The following is a 25092-nucleotide window of genomic DNA, read 5'->3' on the forward strand; positions in this document are numbered from 1 at the left end:
GGAAATAATAGTGGGGGTTTTTTTGAAAGCATACTACTACAAAGATACTTCAGTCTCTTGTCTTTGCATGTTAAGCATAATGAACTTCAGAAAGCTTGCAACAACAATTTTTCTTGGTATACTTTTTTCTAAAATGACTGTTAGTCTCCTGAGGAAGTAGCTTGCATACTAGGCTCTTCTGGCTTTACTGTGGCATATGAAGGCATGGACTCGGGTTGTGGTGCAACCAGAGACACTTCATTGTACAGAGAAGCTCATATTTGTATCTCTGAGCCCAGATACAAATTCCAGCTGTATGTAACACCAGGCTCAGGGTAGAAACCATTCATGCAGTTACATATCACTACAAGCATGCAGATGCCTATTTGCTACTGATAACTATGTTTATCTTACTCTCCTTCACAATACCCACGTGTTCTCATTTCTTGCCAGGTCAGACATTCTCCATCCACCTCTCATATATCTCTTTTCAGACATTCTCCATCCCCCTCTCTCTTATCTCCCATCAGTAATGGTCAGACATTCTCCATACTCCTCTCACATATTCCTCTTCAGACATTCTCTATCCTCCTCTCCCACAGCTTACTACTTTGCTTTTGGTTTGTTAATTGTGACAAGGCAAAGGTTGTGTGTAGCTGGGTGACCGTGACCTGATTTATGTTATGGTCAACTAAACACTGAATACAGGAAAAAAAAAAAGGCATGGGAGACATAAGACAAACATCAATAAGGTGGTTAAGGCAATTATAATAAATCCTGCAATACTTTTGATCTACAGCCTAAAGTTTCCCAGCCGTGAGAAGAGACCAAAGACATCCCACCCCTGGCTCTGCTGCCAATCTTTGTTAAAGACTTTTAAGTTTTGTAAGATTTTGTGAATTGATTCAGAGTGGTCACTCAGATTCACGTAATACATCTCATCAAAGTCTTCACACCCATGTCCCTGTGCTAACAATAAAAAAATCAATAGCAGCTTGGTTCTGTAGCGATGCACAATGGACAGGGTTGACATCAACTAATAAGGCAGAAAGAGTAGCGTTTGTAGTATTACTTTCTTCAGCAAGCTAGCAGCCTAATTTACTAAGCAAGTTAAGAGCATGTACTATTCCTACAGAAGAGATTAGAGAAGCAAAAATGTGTTGCGCTGCATTCCAGAACTCGAGAGTTACAGGCTGCTGTGAGGTCTGCATTAGAAACATTTGACAGGTGGTGGGGTTGTGATTTTGCAAGGGCTGCAATGCCCGCTTGCAATCTTCATTGGCATTATCATAGCTAGTTGTTTTAAACGGAACCCTTGAGCTTCCTCTCCATGCTTGACTTGTTGTTGCAAAATATTCTGAAGCCAATCAATAAAGTTAGTATATGACTCTTTAGGACCCTGCAGGACTGGCAGATGACTCACTGGACTCATACCCAGACTTCAGTGTCTTCGGGACTACCTTAATAGCTACCTCCTTAATTTGCAAATAGGCGTCCCTGTGATACCTTGCCTGAGTCATGGAAGCGGCATAATAATTTTTGCCAGCCAACTGCTCATAGTTAACAGCAATTCCCTGATTAAGGTTTTCAATCAAGGCCATTAGACATAGCTCACAAAAATCAGATAACTACATCATATACTGCGTTGGACTTAGTGCCATACAAAGCAATGACTTTGAGTCACGCAGTGTGAGTGTGTAAGACTCTACCATCACTTCAAGAAGGGATATAGCAAATGTACTATGAATACCCCCTTCCTGTACTGCTTTTCTTAACTCTTAACAGCCTTATATTGCACAGGCTGCCACTCTGGAGGCTGATTTGGCCAATACAATACTGGACATGCCACAGCAACTCCCAAATCCCCTTGCTTGTGCTTCCCACTTGCATTCCCGCCACCAATCCCCCGGACCCCCTTTCACCTTCCCCAAAAATACAGTCAACCCATTGCAGGGAGGAAGAAGGTCTAGTTCCTTTTCTGGATCTGTGGGACCTGGAACAAAAGGTTTATCAGTGTCAATGCATTGTCTGAGCTGTCCTGTTTCCGCACTTGGTCCTGTGTTGTGAGGATTGCTGCAGTCGGCGACAGGAGCTTTGGGGGCAGAGGAGGTACAAACAGGGTCAGTGCAATCATTGACAGTATGTTGAGAAGAGTGGCGCTGTCAATGGAATTTACATCCTCCCCTGGTTTAGCACTGTAAGTAGAATTAGTCCACACTTGGTGAAGAGTAGTCAGAATTTGCTACCAAGGTGCTAAATGCATTCCTGCTGCTGAGTCCCCCCCTGCAGCAGCATCATACAATCGTCTGCTGACTGCTTGCCAGGCAGGAATTTGCAAAGTGCCATCAGGTGGAAAGTCCGGCACTTTGTCACGGATCCATTCTAACAGTCACTAGCTGCAAACCTGTCTAGTTGCTACTAGATAACCATGTTTGTCTTTCTTGCTCTTCTTCACAATACCCACCTGTTCTCTCATCTCCTGCCAGGTCAGACATTCTCCATCTTCCTCTCATGTACCTCTCTTCAGACATTCTCCATCCTCCTCTCTCTTATCTCCCATCAGTAATGGTCAGACATTCTCCATACTTCTCTCACACATTCCTCTTCAGACATTCTCTATCCTCCTCTCCCACAGCTTACTACTTTGCTTTTTGTATTGATCTCAGGAGAATGACAGTACAAGCTCAACTGACTTAGTTTGTACCAGTAAGGAAGAAGTACCTTGCCCACCAACTGGTGAGGTGACAGTATTTGTCCAGTCAGCTACCAACAATGAAGAACCAGATTCCACTATGGAAACTGTGCATGTATCGCAAGCTTCATCAGGAGCCGATGACAAACCTGTAGACTTATCAAGTAAAAAAAATGAGTCGGACTGTTCAGAGTCAACACAAGGTAAGGTCAGGGGTATGTTCTGGTGGGTGTGTGAGGTGGCTTTTTGGTGGTTGGATTTTTGTTTAGGTTTCTTCTTCTTTTTTTTTTTGATAGGAAGCTAAGTATGCTTTTCTGTAGATTGGTTTATCTAATGTAGTAGCCTTGGAGAGAAGTAGTACCAACACTGAATTAGAAGCATAAGTACCAATCTAGTAGAAACATGACTGGGGATTAAAATAATTATATACATCAAATTCTGCTGTGTGCAGATAGCGCTACTGCAGAGCAATGCTAGTGGCTGTTACATAATTTATATATGATGTACTTTCTCTCATTAGTTCACTGTTAAATAGCGCGTGAATACTTACTAGTTCTGTGGATCTGCACAGAAGTAGCATACTGAAACAATCTCACACAGTCTTGAGCCTTTTTCTTAAATGATATCGTTGTGACAAGTGTTATGTAAACTTTAAATTTATTGGAAGGCAAAAATACCACAGATACTTCCCAGTTTATTCTTGTGAATATATAATATTAAATGCGTTTTCTTTAAGAAAGGCAGAGAAAAAAAAACCTTTGACTTTCCTCTCTTATTTGATAGAAAACAGAATCATCTCATTTGGTTTCGGCAATACTGCAGGCTTGTCGTTTGCAGATCTGGCTTCCAAAAGCTCTGGAGACTTTGCTTTTGGCTCAAAAGGTGGGTTAAACTAGTCTCTGAGACAGGCACTCAGCTGGACTTCTTGATACAGTATACCTTTTATGCACCAAATTTCTATTGATCCATCAGTTAACACCAGTTTTCTGTAAGTTCTTGTCGGGAAGAAGAAACTACACAAAGTTTGAAATGTAACTGTCTTAATTGTAGATGAAAACTTCAAATGGGCAAATACAGGAGCAGCTGTGTTTGGAGAGACAGCCCATAAAGTAGATGAAGATGAAGGTGGTAGTGATGATGAGGTGGTACATAGCGATGATATCCACTTTGAGCCAATTGTGTCCTTACCAGAGGTAAGGTGACTTCTAGATGATAAACCAACACTAATATAAGCATGTCTGCTAACACAGCAAGTTTTTAAAAAATGCTTATTGCAACTTCCGTGATTTTTCTTTGTTCTCTTATTTGCTGTTTCCCTTCTTCAGTCTCATTTCTCTCTCCACAAAGAGTTGTTGGTTACCTACTTTTCCAGTTCTCGCAAGTGTTTCTTATCTTTGGAAGATAATGTTAGCTAAAGGAGGTTAGAGGCCAGTAATATGCATACATAAAGTGAGGAGGAGATACGGCTGTCGTGTGGCCTCAGTTTGTTATACTCGGTGTTCATTCTGTTCAAGTGCAAATATCAAGTTCTTTAACAATGTTCAAAAGGTAATGCCTGAAATGGTAACAGTACTGTATCTTCGCTTCTCATTTTGCACATCATTCAGCAAACCTGCACCTTTCCTGGGAAACTTGCCAGAACACTTGGTGCTTTGGGTTTTCTGTTGTTTTTTGGGGGGTTTATTTTTAAGAAATAACATGCATGTACAAAACCCATTGAAAAATAAACAAAAAACCCACTCCCAACACAAAACAGGAACAAATACCTACCAAAACGATACGCAGCATGGTGAAGTAGTATTGCAATACTATAATTAATCTCAAACAGTGGAATTTCTTGGGCTCTTAAATTATGGAAAGGTTAGATGTTTTACTCGTTTTGGTGTGTGGCGAATATGATGTTGGAGAAAGGAATACACTGAATAAATTTCCATTGTAATAGGTCAGAATCGTAAGTGTATGTAATACTTAATATCACTGATGACAGCAGTTCTTTGGGAAATCACAGGTACTCTGCTGTTTTTTAGGTGGAGGTAAAATCTGGAGAAGAAGATGAAGAAATTCTCTTCAAAGAGAGGGCAAAACTTTACAGATGGGACAGAGATGCTACTCAGTGGAAGGAGCGTGGTGTTGGAGAGATAAAGATCCTCTTCCATACACAGAAGAAATACTACAGAGTCCTAATGAGAAGAGACCAAGTTCTTAAGGTCTGTGCAAACCACGTCATCACCAAGGAAATGAACTTAGTGCCCTCTGATACATCCAACAATGCTTTAATTTGGACAGCCACAGATTATGCTGGTGAGTTTGTCAGGTGTTTTTTGTTTTTTGAAGTGGTCTGTAGTTTCTGTGGCTTTGGTTTTTCCCTGGAGATTGTAAGATGAAAGTTATTTGTCTCTGACTATACTTAACAGAACTAAAGAAACCTGTTCTTGGATTTATTTTCAGATGGTGAAGTAAAAGTAGAGCAGCTTGCAGTCAGATTTAAAAGCCAAGAAATGGCTAACTCTTTCAAGAGGAGGTTTGAAGAATGCCAGCTAAGCTTGTCAGAGTTACAGAAGGGACACTTATCTCTGGCAGCAGGACTGTCAAAGGACACCAACCCCATTGTGTATTTTGAAGTTTCTGCTGATGATGAACCTTTAGGACACATAACCATGGAACTATTTTCAAATATTGTCCCTCGAACTGCTGAAAATTTCAGGGCCCTGTGCACAGGAGAGAAAGGATTTGGATTCAAGAACTCCTGCTTTCACAGAATAGTCACTGACTTTGTGTGTCAGGTAAGTATAACAGGAAGGCTCTTAATTGAGAGAATGAGATGCATCTTGACTAACAATGGCAATTAAAAGAATCACTTATACAGGATAGCACGTTCTTACTGGCAGCATGAATCTGGTGTGCGAGATACGCTCATCTGTCCCTTCCAGGCATCTGCCTTCCTGCCATTTCAGGAGATGAGAAATGTTACAAGCAGCACATGCTGCCCTAAGCTAAATGCTTTTTACCTGTGTCTGCCAGCTGCCTGATGCTGTAGTGTTACCTAGCACTGACATGTTAGTGTGGAAGAAAGAAGAGAGAGAGGGATCTCCTCTTAAAATGGACAAGGGGCCTGTTGCTGAACAGAAACTCAAGGGACAGTAAGGGTTCCCAAAACTACCATTCAGCCTCCTCTCTCTATGGAGAGGAACTTCTGTATGCTGACCTGCTAGTAACACATATTTCCAGGCTTCTCTTATATAACCAACTTCCCTACATGCTGCACTAATGTTCCTGCATGTTACTACATCCCTGAAGATGAGGTACAACCCTCTACAAACTTAGAAGTAGGCAGTAATATATGAATGGCCTGTCACCAGAATAAAAAACTATCCGGTCTCTTGATTAGATGTCACCTGTGTCTGAAGTATGCCCGTTGTGGCTCTTTTGTTAAAACTTTGTGCCTTTCTGATAAGGAAAGCAGTGTTGCTCATGTAGGGTTTAAACTTGTGGGGTATTCCACACCCCGTAAGGAGCAGACTTCCTTCTGAAACAGTTAACTGCACTGTGCATACCCTCAGAAAAAGTGAGTTTTTATCACATCAAATTGGGGTATTCTGTTTGCTCTGCTTTGCCTAAACTTTCTCCAGGTACAGTGAGAAGCTTTTTAATGAGCATTAAGGCTTTCCTTCAAAGATATGATAACCTACGCTCTTACCTTTATGTGTACAGTCCAGTAACTGGGAGACAGAAGCTTGCTGCCTTGCAGAAAGACAAAAGACACTGCTCACTAGCAGTAGCTGCTCTCCTGAAGAAGCAGTAATGTGGGAAAAGCCGATGCCTGCACAGAAGCAGGAAGTTACTGGTCACTGGTACCTTAACCCTTTTCAAGTGACCAATTCTGTGCCTGCAGGGATTAAGCAAAGACAGGCCTTCGGTGAGATAACCAGGTCCCAGCTATCAAGGCCAAGTGATGCAGGAAGCAGGCAGTGGGAAAGACTGGCCTAGAGGAATGGTTGCTACACGGAGCAGGAAGATAAAACACTGTATTCAGAATAAACAAGGGACAAACTTTCCATTACTGCTTCCATTACCTTGAATGAAGCTGGGAAGCATTGTATCTAAATAAATATGGTACTTGTGGAAAACTAAGAATGAGTGCTTCCAAAGCAGTCCTGACTGTTGAAAGTGGATATAATTTTGCTGTTGGTTCATGTTTCAGGACTTGTTTAAGTTAATGCTGTGTGCCCCCCCCTCTTTTTTTTTTAAGGGAGGCGATATAACTAACCATAATGGAACAGGTGGACGGTCAATTTATGGAACAGCATTTGAAGATGAGAATTTCGAAGTGAAACACACTGGTCCTGGATTGTTGTCAATGGCAAATAAGGGCAGGGATACAAATAACTCTCAGTTCTTTATAACACTTAAAAAAGCAGAACACTTGGACTTCAAGCATGTGGTATTTGGTTTTGTGAAAGATGGAATGGATGTTGTGAGAAAGATTGAATCCTTTGGTTCTCCTAAAGGACTAGTGAGCGGAAGAGTTGTCATTACAGACTGTGGGCAAATATAGAATTTGGGTATACAGATGTTCTAGGAGTATAAATCAGTATTTAGATGTTATTGACTAATTATTTCAACTTGTTAAAATGGACATTTCTGATGTATAAATGTAAAATTACAGCTTAAAGTTGGATTTTTTATGTGTTCTAATTGATTTTTTGCATGATAAATAAGTTCAGACACTGGCATATTTCAGGTGTATTTGTGTTATCCTGACATATTTGTATTAAATGTCAAATTTTAAAAATTAAATCTTAGTCTTGTTAAAATAAATGTCTTGTTTTCACTCTGATTTGCTTAGAAAAGAAAAACTTGCATGATTTGGCTTCTGTCAAATCTCGATTTTAGATATGTAAATTGTAAGTACTAATTACTGGTCAGTAAACTGAAGGCATTTGAAACTTAATGCTTACTCAAATGTGCAGAAAGCAAGCTGAGGCAGGTAGATTCTGGCTTGTGCTGTCTGAAGTCTCAGAATAGCATGTCAATATTTGAAAGCTAGAGAATAGTTCTTAAATATTTCAATCTCTATTTTGCTAGAGAAGTGTACAAACTTTTTTTTTTATACAGAGTATTTCTAAAGGTCTTAGTTTATTGAAAGACATCTGCTTAACATGGGGATTTTACCTGAAATGCTGTAGTATAACCCGCTGCAGCTGCTATGACATGGCTGTCTTGCCTATCTTCTCAACGTTTATTAGCTGTTTGCTGTGGCAACTTGTCTGACCTCACTGCAGAACTGACTTTAAGTGTGGCTTACATATGCCATGGGTCATTTTATCTTTTTTAAATTGTTGTAGTTTAACCTCAGCTGGTGACTTAAGTACCAGACAGCACTCCGCATCCCTTCCTCCCCCACCAAGGGATGGCACTCCCCATCCCTTCCTCCCCCACCAAGGGATGGCACTCCCCATCCCTTCCTCCCCCACCAAGGGATGGCACTCCCCATCCCTTCCTCCCCCACCAAGGGATGGCACTCCCCATCCCTTCCTCCCCCACCAAGGGATGGCACTCCCCATCCCTTCCTCCCCCACCAAGGGATGGGGAGGGGAATTGGGAACAAAGTTAAACTTGAGGATTTAGGTAAGAACAATGTAGTAATTGCATTTTTTTAAATAATAATAATTAAAAAGAGGGAGAAGGGGAGAGGAAGGAAACCCGAAGGGAGAAAACAAGTGATGCATGATAAGAGTTGCTCACCACCTGCTGACCGATGCCCAGCCAGTCCCTGAGCAGCCATCAGCAGCCCCCAGCCAACCCCTCCCCCCACCAGGCCTGCCGGCCCATGGTATGGAATATCCCTTGGGCTAGCTTGGGTCACCTGCCCTGGCTGTGTCCCCTCCCAATCTCCTGTGCCCTGCCAGCCCTCTCGCTGGCAGGGCCTGAGGAACTGAAAAGTCCTTGACTTGATACAAACATCAGCCAGCAACAACTGACAACATCAGTTACCAACACTGGTCTCACACCCGACCCAAACCACAGCACTGCGTAACTGTCCCTGTTGAAACCAGGACAAAAACTTGTCTCTTAATAGTGAATCAGCATGAGCAAAATTGTGGTTTTGTGGGGTTTTTTTATTCCTACTCTACATCTTAATGCTGCCATTATCAAAGTTTTCTTCAAGGTAACCGATCTGGCATTTTGATCTTTTAAATTGAAAATATGTAATTTGAATATTCTGCTTTGAGATTTATTAGTTTTTTAAGGCTAGTAGGAGTACTCCTTCCCTAAAGCTCCTGCAGAAGCATTAAGACTCTTGGACAATAAACCCCAAGGGATGGGGCCGGGCGGCAGGCGCAGCACAGCACCGCGAAGCCGAGTGGGAGTGCGAAACCACTCCCGCACTCCGCAGCCCCGCCGGTGCCCCGCCCGCCCCTGCCCGCTCTGGCCGAGGGCTCCCCCGGCTCCCGCTCCCCCGGCGGCGCCGCCGCTTCCCGGCCCGGGGGCACCAGCCCCGCCCCAGCGGGCGATGGGGGCGTGTGCGCCTGCGCCCCGCCGCGCGCCCGCTGCTTCCGCCGCGGCCTGTCGCGCCTGCGCCCGCCGCCTGCGGCTGGTGGCGGCTTCTTTGAGCGGGAGCGGTGCGGCGGCGCGGTATGGTCGGCCGCGGCCCCGGGGCCGGGCGTCTCTGGCGGCGCTGCCTGCGCGGGCCGGCGGGGGTGAGATTGGAGGGGCGCGGGTAGCGCGCCCGGGGGAGGTGGGGCGGGAGGAGGAGGAGCGCTGGTCCCTCGCCTGGTCCCTGAGGTGCCTGGGGCGGGGGTGTCTGTGTCCCCTTCCATAGGGTCCATTGTAAACACTGGCGTGTGGCGTACGCGTACGGTGTAGAGCCAGAAAAGGGACTGAAACAGAGTAGGAGCTTACGTGTGAGGCGTCCTCCCGCTAGTAGTGCCCCTGCCCCTCGGTTCTGATTGCTTTACGGTGCAAGAGCTGCAGCGCCGTCCTTGTCTGGGCTTGGAATTCCCCTGGAAACTGCAACTCCAAATTCGGTGCGTTCCCAAAACACAGTCTGAGCAGCTTGGCACTTAGTTTTTGCCTACCACCTTCTGGTACCTGTCAGTTGGGCAAGATAATATGTAGATCCTCTTAGTACGCTAGGCATATATGAAATACATATAATAGGATAACTCATTTATTTCATATCTTCTCTTGCCACAGCAATTGCTAGCTTTATTTAGAATGTGTTAGAAGGGTTTGTGATTTTTTGCAAAGCCTAGTGATTAGTTCTGTTTTCAGGGAGCAGGAAATTGTCGCCTAGAATCAAACCCGTAGTTCATAAAGAGACTGCCACAATGATCAGAAGTAAACTATGATGGGTATCATTCCCTTGCTGAGGTAAAGTCGTCTTATTTTACACCAGACAAAGCCAGGTTCTCTGTACTGATTGGAATGAAGGAACTGGATTGCTTCTCCTCTGTTTTCACTACTTGTGCTGATGTAAAAATGTATGGGTCTGCAAATTGGGTTAGGAAACTGATCTGCCTAAAAATCCAGGAGCAAAGACTCCTCCCACATGCTGGTGTTTCAAAAGTCTTTGACACTTTGTAGAAGGAATGCTCATTCACTAGGCACTTACTTTTATTTTGCCTGAAGTCTGTCTTTCACTGAGACAAACTTGCAGTTGCTTGCATCTGAGTTCCGTGGGTCAAATGCTTCCAGCACGTCCAGGGTGTAACAGACCTTAAGCGTTCAAACTCATGCTGCAAAGGAACTAATATGTTGAAAAAATACCTGTGAGCAGCCGAAGACTGGGAGAGATTGATTGAAAGGTGGATTTGAGTTAACTTGTAGTTGGATTGGGAGATTAAGTTGGTGCTGGGAATCATCAAATACAGAAAGCAGCCTTTTTTTTCTGAGGAAGTGTGACTTGCCATTTTAGGATCAGAAACCATTTAAAATATGAGGTGAAGGTTTGAGTTCTATAGTAGCTAATATCTGGATGTATTTGCCCATAGTTTCTCCAGAAAGATTTGCAACTCTGGTAGCATTTTGTAGTGCTCTAGTTGCTATGTTTTTCTTGAGGAATATTTTGCTTTGAATTACAGAACTATTCTTTAAAGAAAAATAATTTCCAAAAGTTATCTTTAAAAAAACTATCACTGAGACTTTAAAGTGTAATGCTTGCAAGGAAGGAAATGCTAGATTTGTTTTCAAGTTTTGTTATTTCATGAGAAAGCAGTATTTAAGTACAAGAAAATACAGCAGTCGATCTCATCATTTAGAGCATAGCAGAGAGATGCAGTGAAATGCAGCTAAGGTCATGAGACATGCGTTGAGTGATCTTTTCTAATGTATGTTTACTTGATTTTGCTTGTAGCCTAATACTTCTGTCATTTGTTTTTTAGTATGTAGTTAAAAGTTAGTAGGAAAAAGTGGAGAAGGAAACTGACATAAAAAGCTTAGCTATCAAGATAGATGGCACTGTTTCTGTGATTACCTGATCCTACTTTTATGCCCTTATTTTATGTTACTGTCTTCATAGTGTCTTACAGTATCTCAAATATTTTAACATATAACACTATGATTATTTCATTATTAGACTGTGGGGACTATGTTTGCCTCTTAATATGAGGGGCATTTACATTTTGATATTGAAAAAAAACCCCACTTCCCTTTTCAAAGTCAATAGTTGGTGGTAGGAATTCTGTCACAAGGCACTGTAACTGTTAAACAAGTCAGTTGTAACTTACACTTTCCCTGAAAATTCTGACTATATTACAGTGGGTTTGTGCTTTCTTATAAGATTGCCTTTCAGAAGCGTTACATACTGAACATAAAAGTGGAAGCTCCCTGGTACACAAAGGTAATAACAAACAATGGTGCTTTGATGTCTTTTTCAGGCATCATATATATACAAATATATATATTCAGACAAAATATATACTAAAACTGTCTCATTCCTAAATTTACTTCAAGGTTTGTATTTTCTCATTTAAATAGGTAGACATTCTTGAATGTGATATCTGGGAGCCAGCCTGGGAATGTTAACATTCACATAAAGAGCACAAAGAATGCTTTAGAACAATGGTTCCCAACCTGTTTGTGTTTGTCCTACTTGAAGTAGTTTTAGCAGTCCACCTTGTAATGGATACATTTGGTTTTAATTAAAGACACATATGTGTTTAATATTTAGAATGTCTTTGGGCTTCTTGAGAAACACGTGTTGCTGGTACATGCAGACAGCAGGGTAGAACGATGTGTTTATCAGACTTTGGTTATAGAAAAATTAGTATATGAAGGCAAGCTGTACAGCTTCAGAAAGACAAATCAGGTTTGAAAACTGAATAATTCTTCCTATAGGTTAAGCTGTTAGAATTTTTAATTCATTTGTCAGGCTGCGTCAGTGGTTTTTTTGGTTCTTAAACCTACCTGATTACAAAGCAAGTATTTCTAACAAGTCCTTTTCCAATTCTTAATGTCAGCTTCTCAAATGCAAAATAAAAATGTTATTATTTTATGTATTCCAGGTGACATGGACAGCTTACTGGAAAATACAACTGTTTCTTTATCCAGATGTTCTTTAGAGTCAGAATTTACTGAAAGTGGAAGAGAGAAGAGCATCAGATCTTCTGGTGATTTTCTGCAGACTTATAAAGACTGGGATTGGTAAGAGGTGTTTTCTCTTCAGCTCTCCTTTATCATTTATTATCTCTCATAATCCATATAAACCATGATGAAACAATATGTTTGGATTGCACTGATACAGAAGTAGTTTTAAGATCCTTGTTTCTTGTTAAGTAAAGAAATGTTTGTGGCTGATGTACGAAATAATGTGAATGCTGATTCTGATGAGAAGTATTGTTTTGCTCACTTTCTGATCTAATCTGTGTATGTTGGAATTGCTAATGGGATACAGGGATGATATAAACGCAACTAGGAGGAAAGCAGATAGCTCAGACTGATGAACAGCTTTAAGTTTATTTAGAGATAATTTGATTCCAAAAGCCAAGAAATCTCTGTTCGGGGCTACTTTACACCAAATATGTAAAAATAATTTAAGAAGAGATTTTATATTTTTAGCTTTTCTGGAATTTGGTTGGTGGTGAGAGAAGAGTGTTGGTTTTACCTGCTGTATACATATGCTTACAGCATGAAAATTCTAGTTATTGTTACTACTTTTAGGTCAGCAACATTATTAACTGTTGTGGTTAAAATCTTGTGAGTAATAATGCTTTCCACCCAAATGATTTAACTCTGCTATTTGTTATCAGTCAAATATCAAAATCTTAGATTGAGCAATGTTTCCTTTTTTGTACAGACTTCTCTCAGTCCTCTATATATGTAGCATGTTAGAAAAGAACAGAGTAATTTCAAATTACTGTTTTTTTTAATTTATTTTTTTTTAGTTTTGATGGTGAGCAAGATTCTTTCTGTGGTTCAAGTGGTCTAGAAATAGAAGAAAAGACCATTAATTGCACTGAAACTGATGTAATTCAAAGTACAGCTATATATGTGAAAACAGGTAATAAATACTGAATTTTAAATATTTTTACAGCTCATGTGTGAAGTACAACATGTAGTTTAAAAAATTTTCTAGTAGATGTATTTCTGCTCAGTTCATAAATACAATAATCAGCTAAAATGTATTTTGATTTGGGGATTTAACCTTCTATGTGCATATGAGTAACTCCTTTAGAATCAGTTTAGGATTTTCAGACGTACTTGATGCAATACTAACATGTATTTTAAAAATAAAAATCGACCTTTTTATTAAACTGGTTGCCAGGTGACTTTATAATATAAACAAAGAAACAGGGTGGGGTTGAGGTTTTTTTGTTTGGTTGGTTTTATTTTGGTTTAAGTAGCTAGCTGCATTAACGAATACTGCAACTCTGATAAGTCAGATGTCTTTTGTCAGTTAAGGATGGAGAACTGTCAATGAGGAAAGAGTTACTTGTTGTTCAGTTACCTCAGGAAGTTCTAACTAGAAGATTGTAGCAGGGCTCAGGTGGCATTAATTCACTGCAGATGTTTTAGATGCTGCTGCAGTTGGAGGAGTTTGTGAATCAGTGTGGCTCTGTCTCTTGTGGGGAGTTTTAGAAGAACATTGATTTGCTCTTTTGAAAGTGTATCTGGAAGTGCGGTGACAACCAGCCAGCCAACCAACCCCAAAGTGGCCAAAAGGAATCTCAGAAGCCAGGCAGAACAGATCAATGGAACTGTAATAGACTCTCACCAAGGGTTGTGTTAAACTGGTGGGCAGAGTATAAGAACAGCTTTCTGAAAACACATGCTCTGTGAAAAGAAAATAAATAAATTTATTTGTGCTAGGAAAAATGCATTACTATCTGGGATCGAAGGGAAAATAAATACAAACTCTGGTAAATGTCACATACATTTGTTTCAGATACGACTACTTTGTTTTTCTGGTTTCTTTTCATTTTTTTTTTTTTATGCTTCTGTTAAGATTTGTGTGGCATTGTAATAATTACAGTCTCCTTCCTCACCTGTGAAGCAATCACGCTGTGGTAGAACAACAGGTTTGGTTTATTGTCCTGCTCCAGCTGTGTTGGGTGATCAACCACAGGGCTGCATAATGCATGCCACCAGTTAGCCCTGATTACATCTTTTGCTTATCTAGTAACCTTTTTCCTGTTTCTTGAGGGTCCTTGTCGTTGTCCTTCTTTTATCTTCCCTAGTTGACTGTCAAATAAACAACCTATCCCTAATTACTTTGTCATCATTGGTCTGAGTTTTGCTACAGCTGTACCTGTTGTGGTTTGGGCCCCACAGGCAGCTCAGCCCCTCACAACTTGCTCACGCTCCCTGCCCCCCTGCTCCCCCAGTAGGAAGGGAGAGAATCAGTTAAGGTAAGAGCAAGAAAACTTGCAGGTTGAGGTAAAGACACTCTAATAGGTAAAGCAAAAGCCATGTGCACAAGCAAAACAAAATAAGGAATTCATTCACCACTTCCCATCAGCAGGCAGGTGTTCAGCCATCTGCAGGAAAGCTGGGCTCCATCACACGTAACCGTGACTTGAGAAGATAAGTGCCACATCTCTGAAAGTCCTCCCTTCCTCCTTCTTCCCCAGCTCTTATTGCTGAGCATGATGTCATAATGATGTGGGATCCCTCTGGTCAGTTGAGGTCAACTGCCCTGACTGTGTCCCCTCCAAACTTCTTGTGCACCTCAGACCTACTTGCTGGTGAGGTAATGTGAGAAACAGAAACAGCCTTGACTATGCAAGCACTGCTCAGCAATGGCTGAAACATCACTGTGTTATCAACGCTGTTTCCAGCACAAATCCAAAACATAGCCCTGTATGACCTACCAGGAAGAAAATCAGCTCTATCCTAGCCAAAACCAGCACAGTACCCAAATTTGTATTTCTGATACTGTCACCTGGGTAAACTTGGCCTGATGTGATACCTAGCTACAACTGGCCTTGCAAGGTGTCCCTCCCCAGAAAAGCTCAGTACTTCCTTTCAATTATGTGTGAATTTTGGCCGTTTGACTATTTGTGAAACCCAGCCATTCCTCGCTGTGCTATCTGCAACTTTCATCAGTTTCTTTCACTGTGATCAACAGATCCTTGTGTTGTGTCTGGTAGTTTAAGTCTGTTTCTGTTAACTGAGATGTCAGGCCAATGGCAAGCCAAAGCAAATCACTTGCCTGAAGCCCTTAGAAAAATAATAGGATATTTTGGCTACATTATGATTCAACCTGTGCATAAATTTCATCCAGATATCTATGGGATTTCTATATTGAAGTGGAGGACCTAGTTTTACTTCTAAAACTCCGTTGATAACTGATCAATTCAAGCAAGTCGTGGAACTTAGCTTTGAGCAATTCTCCAGAATTCTTTAGATCACTTTCTCATCTTGATACCTCTTGCTCTATACTTGTTACTTTAAATGCCTAAAGTTTGCTCTTTTGGGCCAACAATCATGTCAGTATTTAAGACTGACTTTTTAATGTGAAATGTTTTTTTTCTTTCCATAGGCGGTACCTTACCATCCCATTTGGCTGCCAATATACAAGAAAATAGTGGCCAAAATATTACCAATTGTTTGGTAAGGAAAATAGTGAGTGGAACTGATGCTCAAGCATGTGATAGTAAAAGCTTAATACCACCTCACATCAGTCAAATTTATGATGAATTACTTGTCATACTTCAGAAGCTCCAGGTAGGAACTGGAATAGCCTTAAAATGTTTGTTGAGTAGTGTTGTGAAGATTCTTGCTTTTGACAGAGGATTTGGAAATTACTTATATGTTAAATCGCTATTATGTACTAAAACTATTATTTATTACTGTTACTGTAGCTAATCGCAATCAGTTACATGCTAAAACTCTTGTCATCATCTGCCTCTTTCCCTAAATTAATTCACTGATTTGGTGGTGGTGCTTTGACTTGCGTAGTGGGTAAATCAGATAAAATTGAGCTTGAGGGAATTTGAACACAGTGCTGCTACATCCAAGAGTGTTTTCTGATGCACTGTGGGTACGGAGAGAAGCACCTGCAACCATTGCTTCTCCTGAGAGCACCTGAAACTATTGTCCTGACTCTGGGTACTGCAGAGTGCTCGCCTTGATGGCCTCCTGCAAAAACCTTTCTGTGCTGCTGGGGAATCCCAGCAGTGCACCCCCTAACAGGCCTAGGCCACTTACAAAAGAACCTCCTGTATGCTTTCTTTCTGTAATAGCTCCCATGCTTCTGACTTATTCCCTGCCAGGTCTTTCTTTTGCAACATATGAGATAAAAAATAATTTTGTATCTCTCTTTCTTCACCACTTTTTCAAGGATGCTTCCCGCTAATTGAAGAAACAATATAGTAATCTAGTGTTCAGCACAGACATTTGCATCGGACTCTGTTTTGTCTTACAATTAATACAGTTATCCAAAACTTTTGGAAGCAAAAGCCTACATTTTTCTAGGCTTATACTTGAACAACCATGTAGAGTTGAATTTAGTATTTTGGGAGGCCAAGCCATCCTGACGCACATTGAAGTCGTTTGGGTTAACATGTGGGAAAACTGAATGTAGATGTGAGAAATTTTTAATCAGTTAAACAACTATTGTGTAACACTGTAATTTTACAAAAAGCTAAGCATATCTCTGGAAGAGAAAATCCAAGTTCAGTAGAAATTGTGACAATTTCATGGGCTTCAAAGTAATTTCAACATTAATTTTTTTCTTAATACAGAGAGAAAGTTCAGCACAGCAGAAGTATGCTCTGCAACTCCAGAAACGAGAGTGTTTTCTAACAGAGCGAGAAGCATTGCTTTTTAGACGTGAAGCAGCTTTGGCTAAAATAAAAGGCGTTGAGGAAGAAGTTCACACAAAATTTGGAATTGTGGAAGAGGTGCATTAGTATATTTGATGATATTTATTGCTCTACATGCCATTTAACTTGTTTGTGCTTATCTTAAGCCATCACATGTTTGCTGGATATAATGCTTATTTCTTTAAAATGTTTGAAATTCCCAAATGAAAGGTTTGCATTAGAAGTACCAAATAATGTTCTTAGAGTTTTTGTATGGCTTCTGTTTCAGGATGGTGTATTTAATTGTCTGATGTGTAGGTGCATTTTACTGTTAAAATTTAGAAAAGAAGGTAACTTGTTTCTAAAACAGTAAAAACTATATGACCAGTATTATAGAAAAAAATATTGTCTATCTGTAATGGCATGTAACTTACATGACTATCTTTGCATTAGCTGTAGTTGAAGTAGATTTCCTTGGAAAGACTTTAAGACACAATGAGATCTTATGACGTAACAGCTATGGCAGAGGGTACTGGCAAAAAAACCACTCAAAAAGTTCAAAGGAAGAAAAGATCAGCCTAACTTGGGGGTGTGGGAGGAAATGGTATGACTTTTCTATAACAAGTAGTAGTAATTAACAACACTGTTCTTGTGAGTATTTGCTATTTAGGTCTTGTGGAAAGTTTTAGTTATTATCCAAAAGGTCACTAAGAGAAGTCCTTAAATATGTGTACTTTGTGTCAAACCCATAAGCTGAGAAATTACAGTTCTTTGAAGTATGCAGATAAACCTTTCCCACAAGCTGTAGAGAGAGGATAGACTACGTGTTAAAAAGGGGAAAATGGGTGTCAGAGGAGCGGGACCTCAACTTTTGAACAGGGAGGGAATAGTTAAGGTGTTAATTTAGATGTTTCCAATCTTCTGAGCTTAGAAGAATATTACACCAGTTAGAGAACCAGCTGATGAAAACTTGGGAAAAATTACAGGTTATCTGTGAAAATTTGTGGAGGTCAAATGGAGTATTAGAAGACCGAAAAAATGTGGTGCCTTTCTTTTCAAAAGGGAAAGAGTTGTACAGCCATCAACTTAGGGTCAGATTTCTAAATAAATAAATAAATGGATCCTGAGACAAGCTATCAACAAACCACAGGAAGCACAATGCAGAAAACAATGCAATACATAACTACTAGTGTGTGTTAATCATAAATTGTTAAGTTAGTCTCATTTCTAGCAAGGTAATGGGTATTGCTAATGGAGGAGTAGTACTTATATATATGCCTGGACTTAATTAGAATTTTTTTATAGTTTTGCAGCATTTGCGTAATCATATTAGGAAAGTATAACATAAATGTAATGGAGTTGGTGTAGAGCTGTAGTGAGACAGTAGTTCACAGTAAAGCTGAAGGAGTGTACATAGTGGATTCTGGAATATCTTTTCCATCCCAGTGTTATTCAGTATTTTCAATAAGAAGTTTGATGTTGAGGAAGACAGTTTATTAAATTTGAAGAAAATAGCAAGTGAGGGGGAATTTCAAGCATGCTGAAAAAGAACATAAGGATTAAAATCTCTCTTGACAAATTGAAGATATGGTAGGTCTGAAAAAAATAGTATACTGTTCAGAAGGTGTGAGTGTACAGTATTGCATTTGAATAAAAATACCAGCTACAGAAACAGAGGATGATGAGCAGATGCATGGATTAAACACAGGATGACTTGAGGGTAAATGGGCCAATCTTCAGCTACACAAAAGGCTGCAACAAAGAAAAAGAAACTAATGTTTTTTTCATGCCTGTGATAAAGGAAGTAGTGGTAGTAAGGGAAAATTAGGTAATAGGAAAAACTAGGTCTAACAAAAATGGTTAAGCATATGAACAGGTAGATTGGTAAGACTGTAGTGTTTCCAAAATTGGAGGACTTAAGAACAGACTTGGCAAATGTCTGGCAGGGGTGAGATGGTGTAGCTAGTTATGATACGGATGACACCACCTGATTTGATTATGGAAGTGGATAGCTTAGACATCCTGGTATCACCTATAACCTTATGGCTTAACAATGGAATTGGTTCTACTTACCTTTTAGATTAAATGTTCTCTACTGATTCTTCCTAGAGCAACTACTGAACTTCAGATAAAGCTCTTAACGGTGCATGTGCAAAACAGAAGCGAAACATTCCATGTGATGTGATAGGGTGCCCTCAGTTGTATGTTGTCAGCATCTGTGTGTTTATTGGTATGAATAGTATTTCATACAGATGGGAAGAAAGAGCCTCAAGTTGCACCGGGGTGGTTTAAATCAGATATTAGGAAAAATTTCTTCACTGAAAAGGTTGTGAACCAGGCTGCCCAGGGAAGTGGTGGAGTTGCCATCCCTGGAGACATTTAAAAGGCGTGTAGATGTGGTGCTTAGAGATATGATTTAGTGGTGGACTTGGCACTGTTAGGTTTGTGGTTGGAATCCTAAGATCATAGGATCTTAAAGGTCTTTTCCAACCTAAATGATTCTATGATTCTGTGTCGTCTTAGGCAAATGTTGCTAGGTGCTTTAGACAAGAATGTCCTGCCCACAGCTGTCCTGAGCCTGCTGCCTGAGAAGAGCAGCATTTGAGGAAAAGGAGTTATGGGTAGTTTCCCTGTATAGCTGGAATAGAAGTTACTGAGCTTCCAAGCAGAAATATACAGAAGTATCTCGTCAGGGCTTGTGTCCTTTAAATTTCTACTGTGCTTTAATTTTATCATTTGCACATGTAGGAAGAGAGGCTATGATTGGAAATGGGAAAATCGAGAATGAGGTGAATGATGAAGAGTAGTGAATTCATGGAAGGGGACAAATGAAAGATAGTATATATAGCTGGAATATTTTTTCAATAAAATAAAACTTTGCTGTTTTATCAAATCTGAGGTACTCTAGAGATTCACTGGTGTCCAAAGAAACTGAAATCTAAAATCATTCATAAGATTCAGGGGAAAGAGAAGAACAGTAGTGGATATGCAGGTTGTAGTTAACAGTTCATATGGTTGCGCTGTAAACCAGAACACTCACTAGTCTGTGAGGCACAGGGTTAGTTTCTTGCTCAGCATCATTCAGAGTGAGCAAAGCCAGAACAGCTAGTTGAGACCTCAAAAGTTGCTGCAAAACAGAATCACAATTTTTTATAATTATATGGAAGAATAAGCTGTAAATAAGAGGTTTGCCATTGATTTTATTTCACAAACATTTCCCACGTCTGACTTGTTTGAGAAATGTACATATTGATATAATCTGTTTTGAGGAAGAATCTGGAAAGACTAAGAGCAATAGGCTGTGTACATTGCTGTGTTTCTTTATAGATTCTTCTTAATATGCAGTGTGGATGTTGTTATGTTGTTTTTCTCACTATTGGTCGAATGTGCAAATTTGGCTATGCAGAATTACAAACTTGATCTTTGAAAGTTTGTCCTACTATTTTAACACTGAAAAAGAATTTAGCTTAGAATTTTTAAATACTCCCTTGTAAATCATGTTTTTAAATTTGCTATTTCTATAGCAACACAAGGCAGAAGTTAAACAGCTGACAGAAGCCTTAAGAGAAATAACTAAAGAAAACAGGAGGCTGAAGTCATCATTTCACACCTTGAAGAAAATGAATGACTCTTTAAAAAAACAGGTAAAATTAGTTATTTCCTGTTATCAATAATTTTATAAATTACAGTCAACAATTTTAAATATTTGAACAGCTTAAGTTTGCAAAACTGGTGATTTTTTGTTTCTGTAAGACACTAATTGATGAATGACTGAAAGTACTTTCCACACCTTTTTCCAATACTCGAAATTTAGCCTCTCTGATCTTCTACAGTGTAAAAAAAAGTCGGACTTACTCCTCTGATCCACTAGCAACATCTAATTGTTAGGAAGGACAGATCCATGTCCTCTGAAGCAAACTGAGAGTGGATGGAGAGAAAGTATTGTGTAACATAATAGAATCCACCTGTGCTGAATTGCTGTGCTGATTCTATTAAATAAAAAACAGAATATGTACTTCTAGCTTTTTTTTGCTGAGTATTTTCAGTTCTTTTTACAAATGTTTATTAAGGTAGTATTTTTGCAGTTCTTAAACTGAGACAATGGTTCATAGTAAAACCAAGAATAAGAATTTTGTGACTGTTAAGTTAGCAATTTGTGTGTCAACATTTTAAGTCTGTCTAAACTATTTGACTGTTTTTTATTGAATTAATTACAGTTCTGATATTCTGAGTACAGTAAAAGTCTACAGCAGAGCCTTATTCTTTCTCTTAGGGATGGTCAGACCTAATTCATGGAATGTTGATGGTTCTGATACAACTCATCTGTCTCTTTATTTCCCCTCGCAAAAAATCTTTGCTTTTCTGAGCAAACTGAGGGCTTCTGTGATAATCATGCTGTTCATTGTTGTATGCATAGACCATGTTTCTTATATTTAAACGGAGGGTACAGTTTCCCTCATCTTCTCTCACAGAGCAAACTTTTTGTAGCATGGTCAGTAACTATTTCATTCTGCAGAGGATAAAACATTCACTGTCCCCATTAACAAGACTCTTAGACCATTCTTGAGATGTGTGCTCCATTTTTATGTCACTTCTCCTGTGAAAGGTCTTCTATGATTACTGTGAAAAGTAATCAAATGGGTAGTGCCTGTTTATCTAGAGTGGCATTGTAATCCTTATTCTTCCCCTGCAAACTGAAAGGTTGGGCTACAGGTCAACAAACAGTTACTGCTGTCCTATTTGTCCTGAAGAGATTGCCAGGAGAGGTGGTAGTGTCTGCCACCTTGGAGGTATTCAGAAGCTGTCTGGATGTAGTCCTGGGCAGCCTGCTCTCAGTGGCCCTGCTTGACCCTGGGGGTTTGGACCAGGTGACATCCAGAGGTGCCTGCCAACCTAAACCAGTCTGTGATTCTGTGATTTGTTGAGGAGGTAGATGATGGTTTTGTTTCTATCATTTTACATGCTCACAAGAAAAAACTTGAACGTAAACAACTTAGCTGCTCAGCAACAACATCAAATAGTTTAAGTGTGGTAATTAAGTCGAGTGAGTTTTGAATTTACAGATACTTTAATATTTCCTGATTCTTTCAGTTAAATGATGTAACTGAGCTGAACAAGAAGTTGGAAGGTCAAGCAAGAAAAGTACAAGCTCGTTTAGAGAATCTACAAGTAAGGTTTGTTCTTGCATGTACCTGCTTCCTTTATAGGTAACAAGTGAAATATAATTCATTGTTACATTTTGTTGTAGAGGAAGCATGAATTTTTAGTGGTGCAGAAGTCTAAGGATATATGTCAAGTGGTGCAACAAAGGAAACCTGTCAAGCAGGCAAAAGCAATGGTAACATCAAAAATTGCTAAGGTAAGAACTGGGCAAAATAAAAGATTCGTTTGAAAGACATTAGGCAGTGGAGTATTCCCTGTGCTTCTGCTAGGAATTAAAAAATATAATTTCCAATTTTATGAGTGAATTAGAGTAAGAAAAGATACAGATTATATTGGGGGGAAACAGTTAACAAATAATTAAGCTCGTTGCTAAAAATAAGTGGATTTTACATTGTGTATATGTTATATGTATATATTTTTATTTATATGGTATGTTTTCCTCTTCCTGTCACTTCATCTTTCATCTGTCAATTAAAATTATAACCTGCCTACACTGTATGTGGTTTCTTTTGCTGTGTCAGAGCAAATCTTAAACTCATTCTGGTTACTGCTACAGTACAGCGCCGTTCTTATGAATAACACCAGCTAAAAAGTAGTCAGTCAGGAGTATCAGATAAATAACCTTAATTTTTAAAGCCAAAAGTGATTGTACTACTGTAATTTTTTTGAGAAGTAGTCTTTAATTAGGAAAAGATAATAAATAAAATATTCATACACATTTCCAAAATTATCACCTTGTGTTCCTTAAAATATCTTCTTACATCTCATAATGAAATGCTTTCTGTCTCCGTGTTGTTCTATTTAGTAGCAAGTTCTCTGATAGTTCTCTACCAACATCTCCCAACTGGTGATTTTCTCCAGCTAGAGGCTAAACTGTGAAATGAGAGATATTCACAGCATCCTACTTATTCCGCATGAGATGCTTTAGAACTGTGCTGTCTATATATAGTCAACATATTTCTCTGTTTACATAGGTTTTAGTGTACTTTGGTTGCAAGTGAAATATAAATGGTATTGGTAGTTACAGTTCTGAACAAAGAGGAAAACAGTTGTCTGAAGATAGATAGAAGAAAACTTTTGAAGTCCCTAGAGAACTGTTCATGCAGCCTGTCTTCAGGTATCTCTGGATATTTTCCATAGAGTATTTCATTGCAGTGTAGTACAGGGACAGAGTGACAATTTGTTGAAGTCTTTGTTCTTTTTCTAACAATGCTGGTTACCCAGTTAAATTTTAACTGGATTTTGTGAAATAAAGCAAAGGGATGTTGAAGTAAGAATTTTGACATTCAAAGGACATTAAACATTTCCTTCTCCTGTAATTTATTTGGCCAGAAGTATAAAAAGTGAGTGACTGTATGTGAAAATCTTTTTCCCAGGCCTTTTATAACTGTTTGTCTATCTACAAAATAAATGACGTGGGTATTTTTTCATACTCAGAAACCAACACAAATAGTACTCGTTCTGCAGTGGGCAAGGGAGTGAGGTGTGGGTGAGAGAGAGAAATGATGCAGCGTTCTTTCTGATTCTCTGTAAGAAAGGCCTGACAACAGATGGCTTAATAAAACAGCTCTTTTAATAAGACAGAAGAGGAATATAGATAGTGAGTAAATCTTATGTCCCTTCAGATGCTGGGAACCTTGCACATGTGCAGCATCTGTGGATTTTTTCCCAGGGCAGGCTGAACAGGTCCTGTCCATGGAGAGAAGCTCCTCCTGTTTGGCTGTTCAAACTACTATATCATTTTCTTGCAAGAAAACAATACTGTTCCTGAAGGACATTCACAGGAGAACTTATTGCTGCCCTTTTATACAAAGGCAAGGCCAACCAGGAGGCATGATCACTGGTACCGAGTTGGAGCTGCCTGCAGGCTCCTGTTACTGTTGGCAGAGTTTATAGTGTGGCCAAACACAGTATAAACTATGCAGCACAGCACAGGCTGCACCTGCTCAGATTAACTGTAATGTAGATCTCTGACTCCTTGAGGTACGGTGGTCTCCTGGTCAGGATTGCTGCCTTCCACTGCTTGATCCACATAGGTTTACCTTTCCCAGAGATAATGTAAGTTACAGATTATATTAATAACATACAGGCTTCTCAAACCCTAGGTACAATGCCCAACAGAGAACACATAGCTTGATCAAGATTATGGTTTCCTTGAACATAACATTTTCCACAGGCTCCCAATACAGTAACATACCTCCCAGGTTTTATCAGGCATATGCTCATCATCCTTTAAATTATGCATAATATTTCGGAACTAATTTACTCTCATATATTTCAGTCTGTTACTGTTTTGACTTAGAAAAATCATTAACTTGAAAGGTGAAATATCTGTTGTTGTGGATGTATTACAGCTACCATTGAATTCACAAGTTTATGAGCTCTTAGCTTTTCTTATGGATTGGATCTCAGACGAGCACCTTAGCAAAATAAAAATACAAGAAGAAAGAGAGGATAGTCATAAACTTCTGGTTACCCAGACCTCCAAAAAAGTCTGCATCCAGGAAAGCTGTATGAAGGTAAAGGGGGTTGGATTGTTTGCTTCTGTGAATATGTTTTGAGATTTTATAGGAGTTCTTACTTGATTTTGAGACTATAACAGGTCAGCCTGTTCTATACATGCTTTGGATACAGTAATTAAAATAAAATCACAGTTGGTAAGTCAGTTTTATTGCGGCAGTGAGATATAAGGTGACAATTCGTCATTTGTAAAGCATACAGATAAAATTTAAGGAAAAGTGTTCAGCTTCAACTTGAAAGTTTCAGCATTTTATTTCAAGTCACTTCTGTCAGTTGATAATTTATAATTTTTGTGTAATACTGGACATAATTCCTTTTATCTAAGGAGATGAACATGTCTAATTTAAAATATTTTGATGTGTATATTAGGTAGAAAAGTTTCAATTTATGACTGATAAAAGGTGATACTATTCTATATTTCTAACTTGTTTTCCTTCTGGAGATACCAAGATTTGAAACTCAATAAGGTGTTCAGAAAATCTTCTTTTAATG

General features: G+C 39.4%; 2 protein-coding genes across 8 annotated transcripts in view; both read left to right on the top strand.

Annotated features, from left to right (window-relative positions):
- The window catches only part of RGPD4 (RANBP2 like and GRIP domain containing 4), a 34993-nt gene extending 27504 nt beyond the window's left edge, over positions 1-7489 (top strand). For all 4 annotated transcript variants that reach the window (XM_055801419.1, XM_013299452.3, XM_027781027.2 and 1 more), the window contains 6 exons: positions 2646-2874; positions 3455-3553; positions 3722-3864; positions 4699-4972; positions 5120-5454; positions 6921-7489. In XM_055801419.1, the coding sequence (XP_055657394.1) occupies positions 2646-2874; positions 3455-3553; positions 3722-3864; positions 4699-4972; positions 5120-5454; positions 6921-7226 (1386 nt within the window). In that variant the 3' untranslated portion in view covers positions 7227-7489. The remainder of the gene's footprint in view (positions 1-2645; positions 2875-3454; positions 3554-3721; positions 3865-4698; positions 4973-5119; positions 5455-6920) is intronic.
- A 1750-nt stretch (positions 7490-9239) lies between these two features.
- CCDC138 (coiled-coil domain containing 138) overlaps positions 9240-25092 on the top strand; it is a 42119-nt gene continuing 26266 nt past the window's right edge. Inside the window, exons 1-9 of one of the 4 annotated variants that reach the window (XM_055802488.1) lie at positions 9240-9372; positions 12178-12316; positions 13057-13172; positions 15654-15838; positions 16858-17016; positions 20442-20561; positions 22009-22086; positions 22166-22276; positions 24435-24599. In XM_055802488.1, coding sequence (XP_055658463.1) covers positions 12183-12316; positions 13057-13172; positions 15654-15838; positions 16858-17016; positions 20442-20561; positions 22009-22086; positions 22166-22276; positions 24435-24599 — 1068 coding nt within the window. In that variant the 5' untranslated portion in view covers positions 9240-9372; positions 12178-12182. Of the gene's footprint in view, positions 9373-9456; positions 9700-10731; positions 11514-12177; positions 12317-13056; positions 13173-15653; positions 15839-16857; positions 17017-20441; positions 20562-22008; positions 22087-22165; positions 22277-24434; positions 24600-25092 lie in introns of those variants that run through there. The other 3 variants (XM_055802487.1, XM_055802485.1, XM_055802486.1) reach the window with 3 other exon arrangements.

This window comes from Falco peregrinus, chromosome 4 (genome assembly GCF_023634155.1).
Source record: "Falco peregrinus isolate bFalPer1 chromosome 4, bFalPer1.pri, whole genome shotgun sequence".
Taxonomy (NCBI): domain Eukaryota; kingdom Metazoa; phylum Chordata; class Aves; order Falconiformes; family Falconidae; genus Falco; species Falco peregrinus.